At 33.8% G+C, this 24,936-nt stretch overlaps 3 protein-coding genes across 8 annotated transcripts; 2 read left to right on the top strand and 1 right to left on the bottom strand.

The window, feature by feature from the left end:
* Nucleotides 1-141: 141 nt before the first annotated feature.
* On the bottom strand, nucleotides 142-2,053 carry LOC126716893 (F-box protein PP2-B15-like). The gene is made up of 3 exons (XM_050417936.1): nucleotides 1,671-2,053; nucleotides 1,219-1,337; nucleotides 142-909 (listed from the first exon to the last, which is right to left on the bottom strand). The coding sequence occupies exons 1-3, from the start codon at nucleotides 1,941-1,943 to the stop codon at nucleotides 450-452; spliced, it is 852 nt and encodes a 283-aa protein (XP_050273893.1). The 5' UTR covers nucleotides 1,944-2,053; the 3' UTR covers nucleotides 142-449.
* A 2,049-nt stretch (nucleotides 2,054-4,102) lies between these two features.
* Nucleotides 4,103-9,553, top strand: LOC126716894 (uncharacterized). Of its 6 annotated transcripts, none has more exons than XR_007652323.1 (9): nucleotides 4,103-4,504; nucleotides 4,635-4,701; nucleotides 4,807-4,846; nucleotides 4,977-5,109; nucleotides 5,561-5,632; nucleotides 5,802-5,882; nucleotides 6,981-7,059; nucleotides 7,139-7,288; nucleotides 9,084-9,553. XR_007652323.1 is itself a non-coding variant. In XM_050417937.1 (8 exons), the coding sequence occupies exons 1-8, from the start codon at nucleotides 4,217-4,219 to the stop codon at nucleotides 7,216-7,218; spliced, it is 840 nt and encodes a 279-aa protein (XP_050273894.1). In that variant the 5' UTR covers nucleotides 4,103-4,216; the 3' UTR covers nucleotides 7,219-7,416. The 6 variants fall into 6 exon arrangements, 2 of the variants coding, with proteins under 2 accessions (XP_050273894.1, XP_050273895.1); XR_007652322.1 differs by having other exon boundaries at nucleotides 4,104-4,504; nucleotides 9,044-9,553; XR_007652325.1 differs by having other exon boundaries at nucleotides 4,107-4,504; nucleotides 6,998-7,059.
* A 2,293-nt stretch (nucleotides 9,554-11,846) lies between these two features.
* Nucleotides 11,847-23,961, top strand: LOC126716892 (phospholipase D zeta 2-like). Its single transcript, XM_050417935.1, has 20 exons — nucleotides 11,847-12,370; nucleotides 13,322-13,423; nucleotides 13,660-13,775; nucleotides 13,913-14,054; nucleotides 14,660-14,815; nucleotides 16,010-16,183; nucleotides 16,587-16,829; nucleotides 16,921-17,037; nucleotides 18,182-18,321; nucleotides 18,448-18,597; nucleotides 19,114-19,270; nucleotides 19,346-19,801; nucleotides 20,226-20,336; nucleotides 20,589-20,735; nucleotides 20,822-21,019; nucleotides 21,457-21,558; nucleotides 22,245-22,376; nucleotides 22,603-22,668; nucleotides 23,136-23,197; nucleotides 23,291-23,961. The coding sequence occupies exons 1-20, from the start codon at nucleotides 12,167-12,169 to the stop codon at nucleotides 23,541-23,543; spliced, it is 3,228 nt and encodes a 1,075-aa protein (XP_050273892.1). The 5' UTR covers nucleotides 11,847-12,166; the 3' UTR covers nucleotides 23,544-23,961.
* Nucleotides 23,962-24,936: the final 975 nt, after the last annotated feature.

Here is a 24,936-nt window from a genome sequence, read left to right as displayed (position 1 = left end):
AGTTCATTTTGAAATATTGGTTCCTTTAACTAAATTTACACATGCTTGATTCAAGTTTGAAAGAAATAGAACTTTTGAAGCAACTAGCTAAATCAAATAAATATATAACATTTAAATAAGGAAGAAATTCTATGGGATACCTTACCCCTTTTAAGGGAAATGGACCACGAGAAAATGGAGTCCGTAGAAATTTAATTAGTAAGAGATCTTATACAGTGTGGCTTGTACTATGTATTCTCTACAATTAAAATCCTTTATTTTCAACTATCTTCCTTCACCTTATACATTTGCACTTTAAAACGTAAAACAAATGAAAGAATCAATCAAATCTAGTATACACACATAAACTGGGAAAAGCAAACACCTTTATCTTTTTCTTTTGTTTAGTATCATCTTTGTTGTACTCTTTTTGCCTTTTTGTCCCTCAGTTTAACGCAAACATTCCTTCATTAATGTATAGGCCTTACTTCAATTCCTTCAATTATGATTCCTCCTTTTAATTGATAACCCTTAACCTCCATCAAACTCATCTTCACTTCTTCGTTAGCTTCACCACTAAAAAATTCTCCCAGCTCAATTTCCATCCATCCATCTTTTCTTTCATTTGAAATTCCTTCAGTGCCCTCTATCACTCTCTTACTCAACACTTCTGTACGGTTCCTATAAAACATGCACTCCATTTGTTGCTTCTTTCTATCTTCATGACGTAGATAAGTCATGTCATGACATACTTCATTGCCCACCTCAACTGACACTTCAGACGGTATTGAATCGAGCCCATATGCACGATTAGAAATTTTCATTATAAGATAAGCACCATATCTTGTGTTTGGTGATAAAATTTGAGTTCTAATTTTGCCATGAATTTCTAACCAACAAGTTGTTCTAAGCTCAGCCACTTCTGAGAACCTATGGAAGAAAATTTGAAAAAGTTGAAAGATTTGGTTAGTTCATTTTCCTCTCTTTTTTTTGTCCAATCATATGAAACAATTAATAAATCTAATAACACAAAAAATTTCATACCATCAATATACTCTATTATAATTAGTGCATAATATAAGTAGGGTCAATTATGGGCCCAAATGGACAAGACGTTTCGATTAAAATTTGTCACTATAATAAATAGTGAAAAAATTGAAGTTACCATGTAGAACAATATGTATCATACTCTTATACTATAAATTTCTAGGTGATTTTAAAGAACATGAAAAAAGTAACCTTGATTGAGGTATTGATTTCCAACTCCATTGCATTGGATCATTGCTCCATGTTATAGAAAGTTCTCTTGCTGACAACATATATGATATTTTGCCAGATGATTTCTCTAACTTTAAGCTCTGCGTTTTTGGGAATATAAAACAAAAAATAAAAATGAATTAACTATGCCATGTGATGTTGAATCAATTTTTAAGTTAATCTATCTGTTATCAAAGAATTCGTAATAACTATGACTTTTTTACCATAAGAACAAGATATGATTTTTTTATATTTTTGGTGTACGTGGAATTCAATTCTAAGTTACTTGTTCGATAGAAAAATACTTTATCAATTTAATTAATAGAATATACTTGTGGGAACTAATTCTATCAAGTAACTTATTTACCTAACGTGTCAATACTATATGCATGAGAAACGTTTAAGGGAGAGTTTGGAAATCATTTGAAACCTACCTTTCTACCAACATCTATGAGAACAGGATTGCACAGACAGACAAAAAGCTCCTTCTTCGTAGTAAATGTCAAAGGAGTGATCAGCCTTGACACAACATCCATATAATCAGTTGGCAAGAACATCTCCCAAACAACATCAGACTCCGCCGCAGAATGAAACATGGATGACACCATTGAAGATCTGAATGTGTCTGCAGGAGAGGTGAAAGAAAGAATTTTGGATACACAATCTCTTGGCAACATGTCAATAAATCCTCCCATTGAGTTTGACATAACAATCTTAGAAGGTACTAGCAAAGATATATATATGCAACACCCGGCGAAAGCTGATAATCAAAAGCAAAGTCCTTTTCTCAGGTTTCTTGCTCTTAATTGAACTTATGTGTGTGTTTTTGGATGATGCATATATCATATATATAATATATATAAATATATATATATATATATATATATATATTTACAAAAGCTTCAAGTTGATATTCTTTTTGGTCCAAGTTTCAAACGTGATGTATACATTCATTGACAAAAAAAAGTTTCAAACGTGTTGGCTAGATTAGCACATTCTAAGTGTGTGTTTGGATTCCAAGTCTGCGTTTTCAAGCTGCGTTTTGTTCTTTTTTTTTTTGGTTTTCACGCGTTTTGGAGTATTGCGGTTATTATTCAATGAATAGTAACCGCAAATGTTGACTTTCTGCAATGAACAGTGTATATATGCACTGTTCATGGACCCACAAATTTCATTTTTTTATCAATTTTTTCATTAAAAATGGGTCCCACAGCACTATTCACACATTTAAAAATTATTTTGCTACAGTGTTTTCAGTTTTCAATTTTCAGTTTCAGCAAAATAAGTTCTATCCAAACACACCCTAAGTGTCAAACAAAATTTAGCTGTAGCCTGTAGCCACTAATCAATCAGCCATATTAGACCAAATATCAAACATTAATTCGGTTTCCGCTGTAGCCTGTAGCCACTAATCAATCAATATTAGATTACCCATTGATTTAATAATTAAATATATGAGGTCAAAACTTGAAAAACCATTAAAAAAAAAAAAAATTAAACTTATCGTGGACCACATTGCTTTAGCTGTTATTGGACTATGTTAGTTTTTCTTTCCACACGAAGCCATTAATATCTTAACGTATATCCATTATTATAATGCTAGTAGTATAATGAATTATTAAGCACGTGGAATGGCTTAGACTTTGACCCAGCAAAGTCTCTGGCGGTCTTAATATGTACAAATTGATGGGATATCCGGATATGGTACATCATTTAATCTCTCCATCCAATATTCTTCCTGTTCTTCCCTGTGAAATGTTGGTACAAAAGTGAGTCCAAACACTATTCATTAATTCTAATTATTAGATGTGAAAAGGAAGAACAAAATTAAGGGAAAGGATTTAGAAGCAATATATATTGATGTCACCAATATTTGGAGGATAGAGATTAGTGTGGAGAAATTTGCGAAGTACAAGATGGGATCAATGACATAGAAGGAATCACTTTCAAAGATAAGGATCGATCGCCATAATAGTGTTCACACTAATCTAAGCATATGTGATCTTTCCCAAATGATTTTGAAGTAGCAGCAAAGTTAATCTTATTGGGCCTCATAGCAGTATTAAAATTGATTCTGAACCAACCAGGTGGATCGGGATCATTGTTGGGCCTCAATTGATAAGTAGATAACAAATCCATTATACTTTATGGGTTTGGGTTTGCTATGTTTATACTATTACCACCACTTCAATCCTAACTTGTTTCTATCTTTCATCTAAAAAAAAAAAAAAAATCCTAACCTGTTAATAATTATGTCAAAACCCCTTAATTTTAACATAATGTGTTTATTAAACAAATTGACTTGACATGATTCATGTAACAAGTTTAACATTCATGTTTGGTGGATATATAAATAACTAATTTCAATTTGTTTAATAAATAAGTTATATTAGGTTGACACTTGACATGTCATAGATACCACACATTTTAATATATTTTAAGAATATAACCCAAAATGAGTAGCATATTTTAATATTTTGTAAGCACTTTTTTTTTTTTTGAGAACATATTTTGTAAGCACTTAAATTATAATAATTATAAAGAAATAAATTTTATACAAACAATAGTTCATAATAACATCAATTAAAATACTAATATCTTCTTAAAAAAAATTAAAATACTAATAGCATGCAACTTAAAAATTCTTTTTCTAATGCAATGAAATTCCATCCAAATTTAAAAATACACACTCTAAAAAAGATGCTAAAATCCAATGAGTTCTTTTTTTTTTTTTTTCCCCACTTTGTTTTTAGATAAAAGGATTAACGGCTTTAGAGTTAGAATTTATCAATATAATCATCAAAATTGTTTTAATTACTCTATTCCATAGATTTGTTTCTCATTGGCGCCTTATCACTTAAATGTATGTCCCTAACTGCTGGTCTCCATGTCCCACTCCCACTGAGCTCAAGTTTCAAGTTTCAACTCCCAATCTTATATTTCTCAGTTACCCATTTTTAAGGTTGTCTCTCTTTCATCCATGGCCATCACCCACATCCTTAAACCAACCATTTCCATGTCCCCTTATTCACATTTCACTCACTCTACACACTCACCTTCATCTCCATTCAAAACCCACTCTAACTCACACTTGTTCACCACCATTATTCCTTCAAGAATTTACAGCCACCAAACTCCACCACCAACAACACTGTCTAGAAGATTGTTCCTACCTTCTGTTTCTGGCATCTGGGACGCCGTAACTGGTGGTAACAATGCTCGTGAAGCCATACTTGCCATTAGACGTGGAATGCTGCTCTTTAGGCAGGTATATATAAATGCTATGCTTCATGTAGTTACACACTTTAGTTCTTAAAGTTTCTATCTTTGTGTTTATGTACTTTTGGTTTATAAGTATTTTGGGTCTGTGTAATCTGGAATGTTTTGTTATTGTTAAGGGTGATGTTCTTGGTTCTGTAGCGGAATTCGATAAGGCAATTGAGTTGGACCCTCGTCAAAAGGCATGTAGGTTGTAGGGAATTTTTTTTATAATGCATTTTTGTGATTTGGATTTGTATTTGTATTGTTTGTTGATTTGGATTAGATTGAATTGGTGATTGTTGTTTTCAGATCTTTGGCAAAGGGGATTATCACTGTACTATCTTGATAGGTACTAATTCTTTAGTGGTTCTAGTTTCTTTGTGCCTGTGTTTGGTTGTTGAGAAAATTCAGGCAAAGAAATAACAAGTAGAAATTTAGAATTAAGAAAAAACATGTTGCTTTTATTCACTTCTCAATAGGTTTGAAGAAGGGGCAGAGCAATTCCGGATAGATGTTGCGCAAAATCCAAATGACATGGAGGAGTCCATATGGTGCTTTCTTTGTGAAGCTCAATTATATGGAGTTATTGAAGCAAGGAAGCGATTTCTTGAGGTAATGTTCACTGTTAAAGAAGGAACACCATCACTGACTTCACTGAAATGTAATAGGATTACCTGAATTAGGCCATAGCCTACATGTGTTGATTTTGAAGACTTAATCACCTGCTAAACAACCAATGGGTATTTCCCTATGCATAAGACACTGAAATATATGTAAATGTGTGTGTATCTGTGCAAAATTGATTAGGTGATCCATAACCTGACATGGTAAAGTAGGTTACATTATGATTTTATTTTTAGGGCTGAATAGGCTACATTCTGATTTAAGAATAAATTTCACTGCCTAATCGGTATCCGTAGGTAAAGGTCCTGGTAGCCGGAACAAAGTGACTTATTGGAGGGGATTTGATGTTTCTGTCCATTTTATAGTAGTAGAACTTCCATGTGACTGTGTGAACTGTGGAAAGATAAGTAAAATCCATTTCATCACTTACTGAATGCAGGTTGGCATAGACCCACGACCAGTTATGCGGGAAGCTTATAACTTGTTGAAAATTGGTGGGGATCCTGAAAAGGTGTAATCTAATGCTTTTGACTTAAAAATTATTGATTCTCTTTTGTTTCCTGATTTCCTTTTTGTCTACCTAAGCATGTTTGGAACTTAAAACCTACCCCGTTAAGGTCTTTATGGTTGTATATAATCTAAGAACTTCATCTGACTCAAATATTGGTTTTACTGCACAGATTGTTGCTGCATTTTCTAATGGCCAGGGGAATGAGTACTTCTATGCTTCTTTGTATGCTGGGCTTTATTATGAATCTGAGGTTTGTTCTCAGCATTTAAACCTTTCTCGTTATTTTGTGCTTCAGTATTTCAGTTAGGCAATTAATTATTAATATTCGTAGACATATCGAATGCATAGTTGGTCAATATAATTTGCGTATTCCCACATATATATATATATATATATATATAACTATAACTTGGGTGTTCCTAGTTTTCAAGCTGATATTTGAGATTATGGTTCAACTGGTTGGATGTTGAGTCTCTATGCTTAATAGGGAAAAATATGGGTTTATGATGGGCTTCCTATAATGAAATTGGTTCTATGCTCAATAGCAAGAGAAATATGTCTTCAAATCCCCTTTGCTGGTTTAAAAGAGAAATCAAAAGGAAACAAGGCCAGATTGACTGATTAGTGTGTACTTTTCTTGATGATTGAAGTAAAATCATATATATATGTCATTTGGTCCATTTTTTTGGGGGATGTTTGGATGTAGACAAAGTCCTCAGGTTTGTTCTGCAAACTTGTGGGAATGAATTCCTTTCTCCTTGAAAAGAAATACAAAGGAGCTTTGTTTCAAGTAGTGTAACTATTACTATTAAATACTAAAGGGGTAGTTTTTATCACCTACATCCCTTCAGCCTCCCTCAGTAGCCTAAGTTAATTCATTTATCAGTTATGTCAGGTAGTCACCATAAGGGAAGTTATCAATGAGGGTGAACTGAGTTGGTAAAATTGAGGTTCCATGGAATTATTAATCTAGCACTCATTTTTTCATGTGGTAAAAAAATTTAAAAAAAAAGGGATTATGAAAGGAGATTGGGGACATTTTTTGCAGTCTTATATTAGCAATTCTTGGTGATAACTTGGAGTAAGGAATTGATCCCATTTTCATTTGGTAACAGGAATTTATTTTTCCGTTCTCTCTAACCTTGGTGTTATGATGACCCCTTGACATTACAATAAAAGAGTAAACTGAGTTATCATGTAGGGCACATGATTACTAATGAGCTTATTGACAACTTTTTACAAAAATTATACTGATGCTATCTTTTAATTGTGGGTGAATGCTTGGAAGGTCACTTTCTGATCTCATCTTAAGCTTAGTTACTTTTGTGGATATTTGACCACAGTTCAGCATTATAATCTGTGCAGAAAAAAGCTGATGCGGCCAAGCTTCACGTACTTGCTGCATGCCAATCTCCTTACGGGCAGAGGTTTGAATTCAGAATATGAACATTTCTCAGTAATCCAACCATACACTTAGATGAATCTAATAGCATTTTTTTATTTCAGGTCTGATGATTATATGGCTTCACTTGCTAGGGTTCACTGTCTTTGTCGAAATTGGAGCTCCAACTAAAAAGTTTGCCTGATGCTTGAAGTTGTTTTCTTCAAAAGTTTGGCTGTTCTACTAACAAATATTTATCTTAAGGCTTTGTTGAGGTGAGTTTAGTTAGTGATGCAGAACAATAAGATCTGATACCAAAGTTAATGCAGCACAATATTGTCAAGAAAATTTATGAAAATAAATAGAACAAAAACTCAAAAAGAGAAGACAAACTTAGGATTCAGCACCAAGTGGGAGGTAAAAACAAACATAAAAACAAAACAAAAATTATAAATCAGCATTTAGAGTTACCCTGAATCGGTACCAAGCCATTGGAAAAATTCCAACAATATTTTATTAGTCTAGTCAAGTATAATAATACCGAACCTTGGGGCGTTTAAATTTTAAATAGGATCCCCAAGATACATAAGTGACGTAAAGTAACTTTCTCACTTGACTCCATTGTACTTCCCATTTTTAAAAGTTAAAAATTCCACATATTAGGTACCACTTATTGAGGGGAGTCTAAGCCCACACATGAGAGCGGGTGCTAGAATATTGATTATATAAAGAAATTCAACATTTTCTAATAGTTAAGGTTTTAATAGTAGCGATAGTTTATTAAAAGCAAATAAAGGTAAATCCCTAAATTAAATAAGTTCTAACAAATATCAATTAGGCTCAACTGGCAGTGGGTCTCCATCATCCAGCCAAATCGGAGGCTGCATCTGGTGTTTACACCAGTTAGGCATTAATACAATCTAAAAAGAAAAAAAGAAAAACTGTATTAAAAAATTTCCATTTCAAATTAGATTTCTTTTTCCTTCTTACATTGATTTGGAGTAGTATAGGATATAGATCCATGTAGCACTGGTCATATATATTGGGTCCATACAACTGTCTCCGGCAGGGTTTTCAGCTTGTTAGCAGCCCGGCTGGGAAATTTTCATAGCAAAATCTGGTTTTCTGTCATTTATTTGAGTTTATGATGAAAAAAATATATAACTGCTCCTTGGCCTAGCGGTCATAGATACTTGACAATAGATTAGATAATTAATATTGTATGCATTGTTCAAATATTTGTGTATGGTTAGCATATGGTTTTTAGAAATTTGCTTGCAATATAGGTGAAGAAACTTGCTGCACAAATTTTTTGTGCCCCTACAACTTTGCTTTAAGACATACCTTTTTGTGCATGCGTGTGTATTGTGGGGGGGGGGGGGGGGGGGGGGGGGGTTTGATATAGACATAGAGAAAGAGAGATTTTTAAGACATACCTTTTTGTGCATGCGTGTGTGTGGGTGGGAAGGGGGGATATAGACATAGAGAAAGAGACAGATTTTGCAGGTGTAAACTAGTACTTGCTAATTAACAAATTCCAACTTGCTCCTCTTCCAACGTCTCTTTTATTCTTTGTGGTCTCCCTTCCTAATGTTTCTTTCTTCTAACAAGGACAGGAACAACTAAAATGTAGCTTAAGTCAAGAAAAATCCAAACTTGCAAATAAGCAGGAAAATTGTTGATTTTCTAATTGGAGTTGGAGTTGGGTTTACATATCTTTTCAGAGTGGTTACTGGCTATGATTGTACTGCTGCTATATCTATTCTTAATTTAAAGTGGTTCATAGACTAGAGGATAATGACATAACTCAGCTTCAAAAACTAAAAGCAAGAGATACACAAACTGTGAAATTAACTAAATACTCTTAGTTTTCTTTTTCTTTTTTTGCCTCTTCAACTCTCAATATCCAGGCCATAATTAGTATGTCCACAAGCATGAGCCTGGAAATTTGCCATTCTTAATTTGAGTACAAATTAAGATCCTTCTTAGGACTCCCTTCTTTACCAAGTTTTCTTTTTTTTCTCTGATAGGACTCTTCTTTACCAAGTTGTTATTTGCTTCCGGATGCAGCATCAACAAGCATGAAGCTGGTGTCTTTTCATTTTCTATGTACTACTGGTTATGGACAAGGGCAACAACTGACACTTGAAACTTGGGGTCTATGTAGATCAAATTTAGACCGAAAGAGAAAGAGTACCTTGCACCAAAATATTAGTGAAAGACTTGAGTTAAACTTTACATGTGCAGTTGAATCTTGACAGAAAAACTGAGTGTGACACTCTTGAGTCTGTGACTTGTGCCTGCTTAAGTCACAATTGACAATTACTTACAACCATTTATCTTGTGACCTTGTCATGTTCTCTAATATGCCGCATCCTCTTCTTTATTGATATTAAAGCATCATTTTGAGGATTATACCTATGTTCCAATACCAAAGGATACATTGTATAAAGGAAATGGTGTAAATAGTGACTTTTAGTTTGGTAGGTCATGGTTCTTTCAAATTTTGTTTTATACGCCATACGTTGAATACTTCTCAAGTTTATCAAAATGATGAATTAAGCTAAAAACCTGAGGCCTGAGGGGGCTTGAGCAAATAACAGCCTCAGTAGGCGGAATAATGGTCTCTCTTTGGTTGTTCGGTAACGGTTTTTTTTTTTTTTTTTTTTTTTTTTTTACAATATAGAAATTTTACTAATCTAATTTAAGTGTATGCGTGCATAAGTCTTCCTGAAGACTTGAACCCCAGCCTTTACATCTTACCCTATAAAAACTTTTTACTTGTAAAGTGACCATCATGCTAAAGATATGTTATGTTTTTTTTTTTTTTTTTAATTTAATTTTATTATTATTATAATTTTATCTTTAAATATATCTGCACCTAAAAATCATTAACTTTCCAAAAAAGTTTGATGTGTCCGTGTCAGACACGCCATTATACTCTATATGCATTTCTTCGATATGTTGGGGGATTTTTTTTTTTTTTTTTTTAAGTTCTTTGATTTTAGATATATTTTTAAATATTTTGATATATTATTGTAGCTATTGTTTATTTTGAAAACATATAATATGTCTAGAATAATAAAATAACACAAAAATATTATTTTGGTCCATACATTTTAGAGTCAAAGTCAATTTGATTTTTACATCTTAATAGCAAGTCAATTTGATTTATATTATTTTCGCATTGCAGTCAATTTGGTCCCTAATATTAATTCACTAATAAAAATGTTTATGCGACAAATGATATGCACAGTTAACACACTTAAGCTGACAATGTGCCATGTCATGTTATGTCCATATTAGACTATTAGTATCCGTGTCTTGCTCCGTTTGGACACGCACATTTTCTTTCTTTTTTTTTTCTTTTTTTTTTGAGAAAGAAGCACATTTTCTTTCTTAAATTGCTTCCCTAATTTATATCCATCGTTATCAAAGTCTATATACCATAAGAGTTCAGTGTTACCGTTATAATAATAACGTGCTTTATTTTTTATTTTGATAATAAGATGATAATAACTTGCTTTATTAAAAAAACAGTTTGGCTAAATATCATGCCATATATATTAAAGTAAAATGAAATGTTATAAACACGCAAACCTAAGCCACCTGGCCAAATTCGACGGTGTTTATTGAACAAAAAGTTGGATAATCTAAGTGTTTATTTCACAAAGACCTAGATAATCTAGTCGTGTACGACAAGAAAATTGGATTTCAATAATTTATTATTATTATTATTCTGTTTTTAATGTGCTTATTTTGGGGTTAAGTGTTTTTTTTTTTTTTTTTTTGGGAGTTTGGCTCACCGGTACTTTTTTTACTTTTTGATTTAATGAGAATTTGTTACATCATTCACTTTAAAATCTGCTACTATTTTTCATTGTATATTTAAAACAAAAAAACATGTCTAATTAAAAAAGTACTAGAAGTAAGTCAAACCATTTTTTTAAAGAGAGTTTCAATCTATGGCGTCTCACTAGACTAAGTTACCAATTGGTTTTTGGTATAGGTAGGGATTGAACTCTAAATCTCTTATTTAACCATAAGAGACTTTACCAGTTGAACTAACTAGAATTCACTATTTTGGGATTAAGTACAGAGTCACCAACTCAAAGTTCAAGTCAGATAACTGGTAATAATAAGCACACAATTAGAAAGTATAATTTTAGAAATATGGTTAATGGGTATCATTTCAAATGTTATTTCAGCATATTCTCAGTGCTAACTAATACTGCAATTTTAGACAGATGGGTATCATTGCAACACAAAGAATCACAAGTGCTATGTTAGCATATTCTCTCAGTGGTTAGCACAAAAAGAGTTGGATATTCTTTTAGTGATTCTGCTTTGGTATATGCCTTGTTCATATCACAGTTGTGGCTTCCACGGGACCTAAGTGACACCCATTAACCACTTGACCGAATCACCCTCATGTCCATTCCTATAAAATATGCTTTTTGATGGACCATTTCAAGGTTGGCCCATGTGCCACCATGGATGGAAAAACCTTTAAGCTTACATAATAATTAATTAGTCTGATCAAAACTTCATTAGCAGAAGTGAAAATCAAATCAAACTTTGTTTACTAATTTGTTGTGCCACATTGAAAAGCCCAACTTTTGGTCAGATACACGTAACATTGTAAGGGTAATTCAGACATTCCACTTTGGAGATAGAACCATGTAAAAGTTGGAATCTTCATCAACAATATAACCACAAATTGTTTATTAAACCATTTAACTTTTCTCACACACACTGTCACACACACCATGAAAATTCAAAATCCACATAACATCAAAATAAGTTTAGTTTATTTTACCAAGAACTTGCTTAAAATGGGTTTATTCAACACTTCTATTAACCTATAAAAACCATTACTTTGGACACTTGTCTCCATCCTATGTAAGCAACATGGAAAACCCGTGTCACAGTATGTGACCAAAGCCATCTTAACCATGTTTCAGGTCAGAACCTTTGTACTTTCGAAAAACTATAAAAACCGCTACGTTGTCCTTCAAAACTTCTCTCTCGTTGTTCACAACCCAAACTCTCTCTCTCTTTCTGTGTGTGTTTTTTTCTTAATAATTGTGTCTCTTCCAAAAGCACATGCAAAAGGTGAAGAGTTTGTGTTTGCGTGAAAGAAAGTTGTTGAAATGTCAACGGAGAGGCTTATTGCCAGTGGTGTGGTACGGTCAGAGGGAGTTATGTCCAGGTCTCACTCAGCCAGGCAATGTGGTGAAGCTGTGTGGATCTTTGAGGAGTTGCCAAAGGCAACTATCTTGTCAGTTTCACGGCCTGAAACTGGGGATATAAGCCCCATGCTTTTGTCTTATACAATTGAGTTTCAGTACAAACAGGCAAGCACCAACTCTATCTCTATCTATCTGGTTTTTTCTTCTTTAATGGATTTATGCTTTGTTTGCTGAGAAAATGTTGGTAAAGACAGAAAATTGGTACCTGGGTGTTATGTTGTTTTGTGGTTTTTGTTGTTTTTGGGGGGTCTAACATGAGGAAAAGCTTGAGTTTAGTTAAGTGTAGTTGTGTGAGGGCATAGATTGATTGTGGGGCTTTCTATGTTTCTTTTTTTTTAATATTTGTGTGTTATATATATGGGCAACTTTGTATGTTTATACAAGTACATATATAGCAACAAAAAGGAGATCAGTTGAATTGAAATTCTGGGTTGTGTGTAACTGCAAAACTGACAAACAATGATGAATTGGGAGTCTGGCAATTTTTTTGGTTTATAATAGGACCATATTAGATTAATTAAGGCACTGTAAGTTTTCTTTTTCCCCTTTCTTTCTTTGGCTCTGCTGTCGTTGTAATGAGATGACTAAGATTTTGAATCCTTGGCAGCTAGAATGTGGTTTGTTATTGACCTGAAGAACTTGGGCGAAGTTTCCTTCAGGGGATTATTGCCCTTTAAAAAATTTCCAGGAGAAAAAAAAAATGATAAATGCAACTTAAATGAAAAATTACTGTTTGATTAATGTTGAAAGTGATGATTTTAATTGGAATCGGGAGTTAGTCATTATAGAATCATTTTATAAGTTACAAATAAAAGAAATGGCCTAGTTTGGTTTATCTAGTGCAGTCTTTGGCCCAATGGTTTAGATTTTTTTTTTTGAAAAGCATTTATATTATTACGAAAATTCTCATGCAATCTTTGTTCCCTCTTAATATTATCTTAAGCGAATTTTAAGTCTCATATTCATTTGAGCTATATGATTTGTTCAATATTGTATCATAAGATTATGCCCTGCTGCAAGATTTTTGCAATTAATGACTGCATTCGTATTGAACAGTTCAAGTGGAGTTTAGTGAAGAAGGCATCACAAGTTCTCTATTTACATTTTGCTTTGAAGAAACGTGCATTTATTGAGGATTTATATGGGAAACAAGAGCAGGTTGATTTATTATACATCACACATCCTTATCATTTTTTAACATTTCTTGATCAGTAGGCTTGCCCTTCATTTTTTGTTGTTTTCATTATTAACTCCTTATATTTGAAACTTGATCTTGCAATAAATGTAGATTTGCAGTAAGAATTTAGTTTTGATGAGTTCCATTCTCTTTCATTGTGTACCTTTTTTTTTGTCATGATTATCATTTAACTTCTGATTTGAACTTTTCATGAAAGGTTAGAGAATGGCTTCAAAGCTTAGGAATAATGGATCACACGGCAGTAGTGCAAGATGATGAGGAACCTGATGATGGAGCTGTTCCTTTGCATAATGAAGAAAGTGTTAGAAACAAGTGAATTTTAATCCTATATTGTCTGTTATGTTTAGTATTTCGAACCAAATATAAGCCCTTTCTACTATAGTTGTTGTTCTTGTGTCTCTTTTGGGGCCTAAAAAAGGAGGTTTCTGGGATTTTGGTTCATTATGCAGAAATGTTCCATCCCTTGCTGCTTTGCCAATAATTCGCCCAGCACTAGGAGGGCAGCAGTCCATTTCAGACAGAGCAAAGGTGGCAATGCAGGGCTATCTGAATCATTTTCTGGGGAATATGGATATTGTGAATTCCCGAGAGGTGAGCATTTAATAATTTCTTTTCACTTGGATTATGGTCTTTTTTAATGGTTGGATTAACTAATAACCAGTCATATTCACCTTCAAAGAAAAATTATTGGGGTTTTGATGGTTTTTTATATCAATAAAAACAACGTATGCTATATATTTTAGGTTCAGGTCTTTCCTACATTACACATCACATATTTTACATGTGAATATGATTACTGGCTTTTAGTTTTTTTATTTGACAGAAAGATGATTTCTTTAAATTTGCACTCCTTAGCTACTTTGCAAGGAATGTGGGTTGTGTATATCAATGTATCCCTTTCCAGGTTCTGGTTTGGTCATTTGACAGTTATGCCTGCTTCTACAGAAAGCCCCAAAAGCCATGCTTGATAAACTCTAGGAACATGGATTTGGCAAGACTTCTATTTTATTATTATTGGGAATGGGGTGGTGTGTGTGGAGGGGGATTTGGATTAGGCAACACTCTTTTTGAACTTGAAATAAAGGAAAAGAGTTTGACAACGCTTAATTACTACTGAAATTATTGTTGTTTGTCCATTGATGTTTCTTTACTGGCTGCTTATAGCATTTATCATGAGAAGTGCTTTTGGATTGTAGGTCTGTAAATTTTTGGAAGTCTCCAAGCTATCATTTTTACGGGAGTATGGTCCAAAGTTGAAAGAAGGTTATGTTATGGCAAAGCTTCCAGGGGTTGACTCAGATTTGGACTGTTGTAAGCATTGGTTCGGTTGGTGCCAACACAATTGGAAAAAGGTTTGCTTGCTGAACTTTTATCCTTGTGACCAAATTTTTATTTTTTTTTGGAGGGGGTGGAGAGCTTGTGATGACAATTAAGATTACAGTTTTGTTGTAAGAATGCAGCACCAGATGCACAGCCCTATCCCATATGTAATACAAACAATCCAGACTTGTTGGAATAAGTCCCTCAGCTAAAAAACTTTCAAATAATGCATCTTAAATTTGGAATATACCAAATGCTCAAGACTATAGTTGTTTAGTCATCACTTTGAATTTTTGTTTTAGATGTGTCTGCATTCACTCTCCAGCTACAGCTACTAAGTTTGTTATTAGGTTTTATGACAAATATAACTTAATAACACCAAATGTTGAAGATGACCTTATATTAGGTTTTTTGGGATCTTTGTATGCTGGCTGTATAAGAGTTCAATGAAAATTGTTAGACTAATGGTCAAATGATTAAATTCACTATTTTCTAATAATTTAAGCTTTTGAGATAAGTGGTATTTTATCATGGTATCGGAGCAAATGATCTTGAGTTCGTACCTTGTCTCCACACTACATCCTATTTAAAGTTAAAACTTCACTTGTTGGTCCACTTATTCAAGAGGAGTCTGGCCCACACTTGAGGGGGAGTTTTAAACTAATGGATAAATAATTAAATTCACCATTTCTTAATATCTTAAGATTTTGGGATAAGTAATAGTTTATCAAAAATATCTTACACTAAAGAATAATGGGAACAGGAACTGCAGTAGGGATTGGAGAACGAATTATCATCCTGACCAAAGGCTACCACATAGTTTCCTTCTCATTGGATATATATACATGCTAACTAACCCTTCAAAAGTCTCCCCTATTTGGTGAATGGTTCCTTTAGGTTTAGAATGGAAAATTTGGGCCATCAGCGCCCTCTCATTTGATCATTCAAATATTTTCAGTCCTCTACACATTGAAGCCTTAATTGCTTTCAAATAGCTCACTTGGTTAGTTTATATGCACAATGTACCAGCTCAATCATACATATTTTTCTTGATCTTGGCTTCCAGGAATTAATTTGTTTACACTATTTGGCAAAAATGTAAAGAATTTTACAATGCAATAAAGCCCGCTTAGAATAATATCAAATTTTGTTTCCTGCAACCTATGTCATTTCTGGTTACTTATTAAACTATAATTTAGATTATTACATGCTTTATCTGCATGCAGGTGTGGGCTATTTTAAAGCCTGGATTCCTGGCTTTGCTGGATGATCCTTTTGACACCAAACTCTTAGACATAATTGTTTTTGATGTACTGCCAGCCTCCAGTGAAAATGTGAGAACCCAAGTACATTTAGCAAATCATATAAAGGAACGTAATCCTTTACGTTATTCATTTAAGGTGAGTGAGCTATTTTTATCTTTACTTTTCCAACTCTTAAAGTCTCTAATTATGATGTTACTTTTGGGTTGATACAGTATTTGCTTCTGGTTTACTTCTTTTGAACATTTTTATTTAGTCTAATGAAAAATGCTTTCTGATAGTTGTGGTAATCTATTTCTCAAGCAATTGAACTTTGTGCTGCAACAAATTTAGATAGTATAAGAAATTGAACCAGTACGAGGCCAATTTCATATCTACAAGGTTATGTGGTTTTGAATGTACATTATTTTTCTGATTGTTTTCTCTTAAATTATGTCTTTAGAAGTGTCATAAACAATATAGAAACATATTTTGTTGATAACAGTTAGTTTCAATTGACCTTAAAGAAATCGATTCTAATAAACATTTGGAAATATTGAAGGTTACTTGTGGAGGTCGGAGTACAGAGTTAAGAACCTCAAGCAGTGCTAAAGTTAAAGAATGGGTTACATCAATCAATGATGCTGGTCTAAGGCCTCTAGAGGGTTGGTGTCATTTTCACCGTTATGTTTCCTTTGCTCCTCAAAGAGGCTTGACAGAAGATGGGAGCCAAGCTCAATGGTTCATAGATGGGCAAGCAGCCTTTAAAGCAATTGCTTCTTCGATAGAGAATGCAAAATCAGAGGTTTATTTTATTTTTCCTCTGTATTAACACAGAATGCATTCAATTCATTCTAGTGTCTATTTCTTTATACAGAATTTAAAATTTTATGCAGATATTTATTACTGGCTGGTGGCTTTGCCCAGAACTGTATCTAAAACGCCCTTTCCCTAGTCATCCTTCCTTCCGGCTTGATGCATTACTAGAAGAAAAAGCTAAGCAAGGGGTTCAGGTGCAAACGCAAATAATTCTTCCTTATTCTTGATAATGTAGTATTTTGGTATTGGGGTGTTCTTGATGTTTATGTCTACTTTTAGGACCTGGAAATATAATTTTGTTCTTTTTTCTCCTAATACATATAATTTTGCTATAGTCTCATATAAAGCCAAAAAAATTTCTGGAACAAATTAGCATTGATTGTATCATGGTTCTCATAAATTTTTAATCAATATAAACTAAATATATATTAGGGTTTTAAATTATGCTTTAGTTATACAATCAAACTGTAGACCCAGGCCATTTTATTTGAAAAGCTGCATCTCAGGATGATGTAACTTATAGTGCTTGTGCGTGTGTAAATATTGTTCTTGAGAAAAGTACTTAAAAGTAGGATGAATTTTGTAAAAGAAAGCATTTTTGCATCAGTCAGTATCTGCTTTTGTTATGAAGGGATGATGGTTGGATGTAATCTTGTCCGGTCATTAATTTCATATTAGAGTTGATAACATTCAGTTGTTATGTGCATTTTAGTATTTGGTTTTATTGCCATTTTACTATGAATAAATGGTATTAGAACAAACTCTTTTTGTTGTCATCTATCCTCTCCAATTTAGTGCATTCATGTGTTATACACTGATTTTCTTCATTGACTATGAGTTGCAAATGCTTGCAACCATGACTATTTGAGGTTCATCATTGTTAGGATAATGGTTAAGTGATTAAATTTACCGTCTTCTAACAACTTTTGGGACAAGCAGTAGCTCATCATAGTATTAGAACAAGTGGTCCTGAGTTAGAATCCTGTCTCCACTCTCTCCCATTTAAAAAGTTAAAACTCTCAAGTTTTGGGCCCCACTTACCAAGGGATGGTTTGGACCCACACATGAGGAGGAGTGTTAGAATAATGGTTACATGATTAAATTCACCCTTCTAACAGCTTAAGCTTTTGAGACAAATAGTTTATCACTTATGATTCAACTTTAATAAGCTGAACTCCAATGTTTGATATCTTTCTCTATTATTTTTTTCAATTCATCCTATTTTCCCTTTTTTGTTATATTTTTATTATTTTTTCTTCCTAATTCCATAATACATTCTGCCTATTTTGTGTGGATTTAAGCATAATTAAGAGCTAACTCTAAGTTATGTCTATTCAGATTTACATTCTTCTTTACAAGGAGGTACCTATTGCTTTAAAAATCAATAGTATGTACAGTAAGAAAAGGCTCCTCAACATTCATGAGAATGTGAGAGTACTGCGTTATCCAGACCATATCACCACTGGCGTTTATTATTGGTATGCTGTGAATGGATTGAACTCACTAAGCATTCTTATTGACATATATGTTTCTTCCTATACCTAGCAATTAGAATTAGTTCAGTTTCTTGCTGATGCTCATAAAGAATTTCTGGTTACATACAGGTCACACCATGAGAAACTTGTTATTGTTGATTACCAGCTTTGCTTTATTGGAGGATTAGATTTATGCTTTGGCCGTTACGACACAAATGAACACAAAGTAGGTGATTGCCCTCCTCTTATATGGCCTGGAAAGGACTACTATAACCCAAGGTATTTTATCTCTCTGATTACCTTTAAAATGATTCATAACATTTTGTTGTTGAAGTTTTAATACTAATTATACTTAGGGCACGTTTGGTACACCAAATGAGAATTACGACAAGAATGATAATCTTTATTATTGGGAATAAATTGTGTTGTAATGAAATAACTAAACCCATTTAATGGTACAAATATTATGCAGTAGCTCTTTGTAGATTTTCTAAGTATCTTCAGAATTGTGCCAGTGATATATTAAACTTTCAACATGACCTATAATTTGTACAGATTAGTGTGTCTTCTAAACTATGTTGGGACTAAGGTTTGGTTATCGTTATTGTTATTGTATTTTTTTTTTTTTTTTTAAATAGTGAAGGGAGGAAATTTTCATTGGCTAAAGTAATTAGAGAAATCCAATACTAAGAAGCTACAGATTTTGGTCAGTGATTTATAAGTTATTAATCATGTTCATTTCTCTTTTCGGGGTTTTTTTTTTTTTTTTTTCCCCTTTTTGGTGGGTGGGTGTAGAGAATCTGAACCAAATTCTTGGGAAGACACAATGAGAGATGAATTGGATCGTAAAAAATATCCTCGTATGCCATGGCATGATGTCCATTGTGCCCTTTGGGGACCACCTTGTCGTGATGTTGCTAGGCACTTTGTCCAGCGCTGGAACCATGCTAAGGTTAATCTTCTGCTATTTATTTTTCCTGTCTTTTTTTTTTTTGGGTATAAATGACATGGTAAAGCAATTATCCAGAGAAACAAAGCTCCAAATGAACAAACAATTCCACTACTCATGCCTCACCACCACATGGTCCTCCCTCATTACATGGGAAGTAGAAATATAGATATCAAACACAAGAACTCAGAAGAAAACCTGAAAGGCATCAAAAGGGAGGATTATTTTACCTCACCAGTGCAAGATATTCCATTGCTTTTACCTCAGGAAGCTGATGGACTAGCAGCTTCTAATGTAGACTCAAAGTTAAATGGCCCGGACATGAATCAGAATCTTCTTGATCAGCCAAAATTTGAAGCATTGGTTCCAGATTCACAAAGTGCAGATGACCTTGACTCTATGCATCTTCAAAGTGAAATGGATTCAGATGTGGTGGCACACTATAGCATGAACATGTCAGATGAGGGGTTGGAAAGTCCCAATGAAGGCGATCATGATGACTGTATTGGTCCACGTACTGCATGCTGTGCTCAGGTTAGCTTTGCCTCATGGATTCTATGTAAAAGTGAATTTTTCTAGGAAGTAGGAGATCAGATTATATTTCATGGGTAGTCTTAGCCATCCACTTCTGCAAAGCACCAAGCATCAAAATATATTTCCTTCATGCAGACTAGTTAAATCTGTATCCTGTTTGTAGTAATATCAACATTGTCAATGCAAGGTAATGATAGATATTATAAAACATCGCACTATATGCTTAGCATTTTGTACTGCCACCAAAACACCATAACCCACAAAACAGGAATAGAAGACCATCTCGTGATAGGAAGTCAAAGCATATGCCTGTGTATTTTTATTTTCTACTTTCATCCTGATGTATCTCAATCACCCCCCCCAACACATATATTTTTTTTAATCTTTTTTCTTTTTTCTTATTGAATGAATATGTTGGCTACAGGTTATCAGAAGTGTCAGCCAATGGTCTGCTGGAACAAGTCAACCTGAAGATAGCATTCATAGTGCATATTGTTCTCTCATTGAGAAAGCAAAGCATTTTATCTACATTGAGGTAACAAAACTTTGTCTAATATTGAACACCTTTTTTTTTTTTTAATTATGACTGAGTTAATAATGAATTGTATGAATTGTATCTCCCATGATCCTACCTAAGACATACAATTTGGTCCTGCTTAAAATTTTAAGTTGCACACAGCATGTTGATATGGTAACCGGTGGAATATTGGGAAAAATGGTAGTCATGGAACCCTTTGATCATCTTTTAAAGACAGCATTTGACAATCATTACTGTTCTTGCTTCCAGAATCAATTTTTCATATCAGGTCTTTCAGGAGATGAGATAATTCAAAACCGTGTCCTGGAAGCATTATACAAGCGCATTGCGAAAGCACACAAAGAACAAGAGTGTTTCAGGGTCATTGTCGTCATACCACTCTTACCTGGCTTCCAGGTACTTCTTCTTGGTTTTATTTCCTAAAATTTAATAATAAATTTAGATACTTATGCCTTTTCTTCTGTCGTGAATTTTCATTACAGGGGGGTCTGGATGATAGTGATGCAGCAACTGTTAGAGCTTTAATGCATTGGCAATATCGTACTATTTCTAGAGAAAAGCACTCAATACTGCATCATCTAAACGTTTTGCTTGGTCCTAAAACCCATGATTATATTTCTTTCTGTGGTCTTAGATCATATGGTAGACTTTTCGATGGTGGTCCTGTGGCTACAAGTCAGGTAATGTCTAGCATCACATGCCTCCATTTTATGAAGCCTTTTGTCTCCTGATCTAGCCCATTGGCAATGCAACATGCATATATTATTTTTTTGAAAGGTTACCACAGACCAACTGAGGCAAGATAACCTCTTTATTTGGATTCCAAAACCTCCCACAATTAAGCGCAGTATAGATGCAACTGGACCAAAAGGCCAGTGGTGTAGGATGCTTTACAACTGGACCACCAATCAATTGTAGAACCTCCAGACTCTGTCCCTATGATCCTTGTAATGGGTTGAGGTTTTGTCTCATCCCAAAACTGCTCCTCTATACTTAACAAATAAGGCCTAGATTAATACTCAAATCAAGATTTTTTTTTCATTTTTCTTTTTCAAACAGTTATGATTCCCACAAATATTTAGCTTGTTTTTCATTGCAGATTCTCATTCTTATGCAGGTTTATGTGCACAGCAAATTGATGATAATAGATGACCGCCTGGCCTTGATTGGATCGTCCAATATAAATGATAGGAGTTTGTTAGGATCAAGAGACTCTGAGGTATTATTTAGACTCAAGGACTACTTTTCTGATCATATAAAGGAGTGCATATTTGAAATGTCTTTGCTAGAGTTATTCCTTGTTGACTTATGACAAGAATAAAGCTGTTACTCTAGATATAGAAATTCCAGATAGCTGTGATGCTTCATTCATCTGTTAACTCAAATCATTAAACAAAAATGCAAGTTTTTTTATTTTTATTGTTTTAAAATTTTAAAATCCAAATAATAGATATAACTGTGAAAAAAAATAGCATTGGTGATATCACTGGTTTTTTGTCAGAATAATATAGTAAAAGGATTTTTTATTTTTTTATTTTTTATTTTTTTGAGTTCTTTTTAGAGAAGGAATATGTTTCTCCTAGCAATCTATCTGGTTTATTTTATATAGAAGTAACTTTCTTTTGGATTATGCAGCCGATAACATTGCCTCATTTATTGGAAAAATTAGGGGGGTGGGGTGGGAAGATATCTTCTTCTATATGCAGCATGAATTAAAAAATGCTATCAGGAATATTGTTTTGTTAGATACAATTTGGAGAAAATAATACTTCAATAATCTCTAAAACAAGAAGTTAAGTCTCATCAATTCTTTTATATGAAGGTGTCAACGTAATCCTTTGATTACTTCCTCATTTTGTCAGAAAGAAAAGGAAAGGAAATTTGACTCTAACATTGCCGTTTCAGATTGGGGTGGTTATTGAGGATAAAGAATTTCTTGATTCATCTATGAATGGAGAGCCTTGGCAGGCTGGGAAATTTGCATATAGTCTTCGGTGCTCCCTGTGGTCTGAGCACCTTGGTATCCCGGCTGGAGAGGTTAGTAACATTGACCAAATATGACTGTTTCTACACTCCCTTGATTCCACAAAACTTTGTAGGCAATATTTGAAGGCCTACTTGCGGATAAAACTGAACCGGATTCTTTATCCTTTACACTATAAGTAACTCCATTATCATTTGTAGTTCATGCATATATTTATAATTCATCAATTACATTGTGATGTTATATGGCGCACTGACACTATATGCTCTCTTTTTTCAGACCAGTCAAATCTGTGATCCTGTAGCAGACTCAACATACAAGGATCTGTGGCTAGCAACTGCAAAGGTGAGATTGGCCAGATTTTGGGAAAAAGATTCTGTTAGTTTCTTTGGGGTGTTTGTTGTATTTTGTGTTGTATTTGTAACCATCCATTATTATATTAATGCTGATGTGCATGTGTGAATTGTAATCATACTCATATGCACACGTGTGCAGGCAAAGGCACATGTGTACAGCTTTACATAAATATTTTATTTGAAAATTTCTGGCAGAATTTGACCTTGACGTCGTAGGAACTTTCATATTTTCTAAGGAGCAAAAGCCATTTTCTAGGTTGAATGACTACTTTATTCACCATGCAACTCATGGAAGAAATAAGACTTCTAGCTTTACAGTGTAGTTTCTATTGCAAGATATGTTTCTTTTGTGCTATATGTACTGTAAGAAATCTTTATGTGGGACACTAGGCAGTCTCAATCATTGCTTTATGTTGCTTCTCATGCACCTAATGAACATGCTATAATATCTGACAGGAAAATACCATTATCTACCAAGATGTCTTTTCTTGCATTCCCAATGATCACATACACTCCAGGTAAGATACAACCATGATTGTTCTTTCCTTTTTACTGCACCATCTGCTCTCTCATATGTTTATAACTTTGTATAATTTTGCTATCAAACACAGAGCTGCTCTCAGGCAAAGCATGGCCCATTGGAAGGAGAAACTTGGCCATACCACTATTGATTTAGGAATAGCCCCTGAGAAGCTGGAATCCTATGAGCATGGAGAACTCAAGTTAACAGATCCATTGGAGAGATTGAAGTCTATAAGGGGATTTCTTGTTTCCTTCCCTTTAGATTTCATGTGTCAAGAAAACAACATGAGACCAGTATTCAATGAGAGTGAGTTTTATGCAGCTCCTCAAGTATTTCATTAAGTATATATAAGGGGGCGAACCCCAAGGGATTCCTCCCTGTAAGTACGCGGTGTATGTGAGGTGAGGGTACTGCACACATTCAGAAGAATAATCAAGTGCTCAAAGAGCTCTGGAAACTCTTGTTAGCAACAAAAAAAAAATCACCTACCATTGTAGATAATAATTCCTTTATGGGAGAGAAAACATGTACGCACTAACAGAAACCATTAACAGAAAATTGATGGCACTGATAATATTTCTAGAAATGTGTGAGTGTCATGTAAAGTTACTCAAATGCCACATTGGCTATCTCTGTACAGCTACAACTACTAGTTGTAGAAAAAGAAAATGTACATACATTCTTTTTTTCATTCTTGAAGAGTGAACATATTCTTTGTAAGATATTCAATCATATATAAGTTTTTTTCATTTTTTATTATTCTATGTACTTGTGCTAGAGTTATCACTCTGCGAAATGATCCATCAAACTCCAAACTTCTTTTTATTTATTTATTTTATGTGAACTTCAAACTTCCTATAGTACTAATGTGTTCTTGAATTTTATTGGTTAGTGCTCATAAGAAGATTGTCATTTTGGTTTGGTAAATGTTGGTAAGCTTTCTGTTTGTAATAGAACCTAAGTATAAGATATGGTTAAGAACTTAAGTAAAACTATATAACATTAAAGAAAATCTTCCTAAAACAACCACCCAATCATACTTTAGAATCAAGTTTGATTGGATGGTTGTTAACTTGTTATACTACCTCGGGATTACTAACTTGTTAACTTGTAGCTGAATTGGTACCTCCCCATGTACAAAGTGCTTGGGAGTTTAGGGGAGAAAGGGTTCAAGTTGCAGGGTTAACAACATGTTGTAATTATCTCTTAAAAAAAAAAAAAAAAAAACTCGGGATTATTAACGGAGCTAACTTATTAATTTGATTCTTCAAGGTAAGAATTTTTTTTTTTTTAAAGAAACTTTTTTTGTTGATGATCTAATGCCAAGTATTGCCAAGAGCAGTAGGGTTCTTCTAAAAAGTAAAAAACTGACTAATAAGAAACAAATTGCCATCAACTACTGGAGGTGGCTACCAATGAATTGGCCACAATGACTGGCAAAATTTATTCTTCCCTTTCCTACCTTTACTTTACCTCCCTGGGTTCATTAGTAATGAACTGGGCTCCTTTACAGGCCTGGGTTGCCAATTAGACTCACTGGCTGTGTATATCATTTTATGCGATAGACCCCTTGCATGTACTGAGATCTTTTATGCCAATACTTCGACTTAGGCTTCTGATTTTCTCTCGGGCCCTCATGATTTGGGCTTACTCATTGTGTAGGCTTGTTTTCAATTTAGGGGATGTTTGAGATCTGTTTATTTTGTTAAAACTGAAAGCTTTTACTGAAAGTAT

This window comes from Quercus robur, chromosome 3 (assembly GCF_932294415.1).
Source record: "Quercus robur chromosome 3, dhQueRobu3.1, whole genome shotgun sequence".
NCBI classification, from domain to species: Eukaryota; Viridiplantae; Streptophyta; class Magnoliopsida; order Fagales; family Fagaceae; genus Quercus; species Quercus robur.
Note: the sequence above shows the minus strand (reverse complement) of the source record. Positions and strands in the feature narration are given on the sequence as shown.

Excerpts from the sequence above, each read along its gene's own strand:
- LOC126716892 (XM_050417935.1), top strand. The coding sequence starts at position 12,167 with ATGTCAACGGAGAGGCTTATTGCCAGTGGTGTGGTACGGTCAGAGGGA. Across the intron at positions 13,776-13,912 it reads GAAGAAAGTGTTAGAAACAA|AAATGTTCCATCCCTTGCTG; the intron begins GTGAATTTTAAT and ends TTCATTATGCAG. Across the intron at positions 19,271-19,345 it reads AGCGCTGGAACCATGCTAAG|AGAAACAAAGCTCCAAATGA; the intron begins GTTAATCTTCTG and ends GCAATTATCCAG.
- LOC126716894 (XM_050417937.1), top strand. The coding sequence starts at position 4,217 with ATGGCCATCACCCACATCCTTAAACCAACCATTTCCATGTCCCCTTAT. Across the intron at positions 5,110-5,560 it reads CAAGGAAGCGATTTCTTGAG|GTTGGCATAGACCCACGACC; the intron begins GTAATGTTCACT and ends TACTGAATGCAG. Across the intron at positions 5,633-5,801 it reads TTGGTGGGGATCCTGAAAAG|ATTGTTGCTGCATTTTCTAA; the intron begins GTGTAATCTAAT and ends TTTACTGCACAG.
- LOC126716893 (XM_050417936.1), bottom strand. The coding sequence starts at position 1,943 with ATGTCAAACTCAATGGGAGGATTTATTGACATGTTGCCAAGAGATTGT. Across the intron at positions 1,338-1,670 it reads TCATAGATGTTGGTAGAAAG|AGCTTAAAGTTAGAGAAATC; the intron begins GTAGGTTTCAAA and ends CCAAAAACGCAG. Across the intron at positions 910-1,218 it reads AAATCAATACCTCAATCAAG|GTTCTCAGAAGTGGCTGAGC; the intron begins GTTACTTTTTTC and ends TTTCTTCCATAG.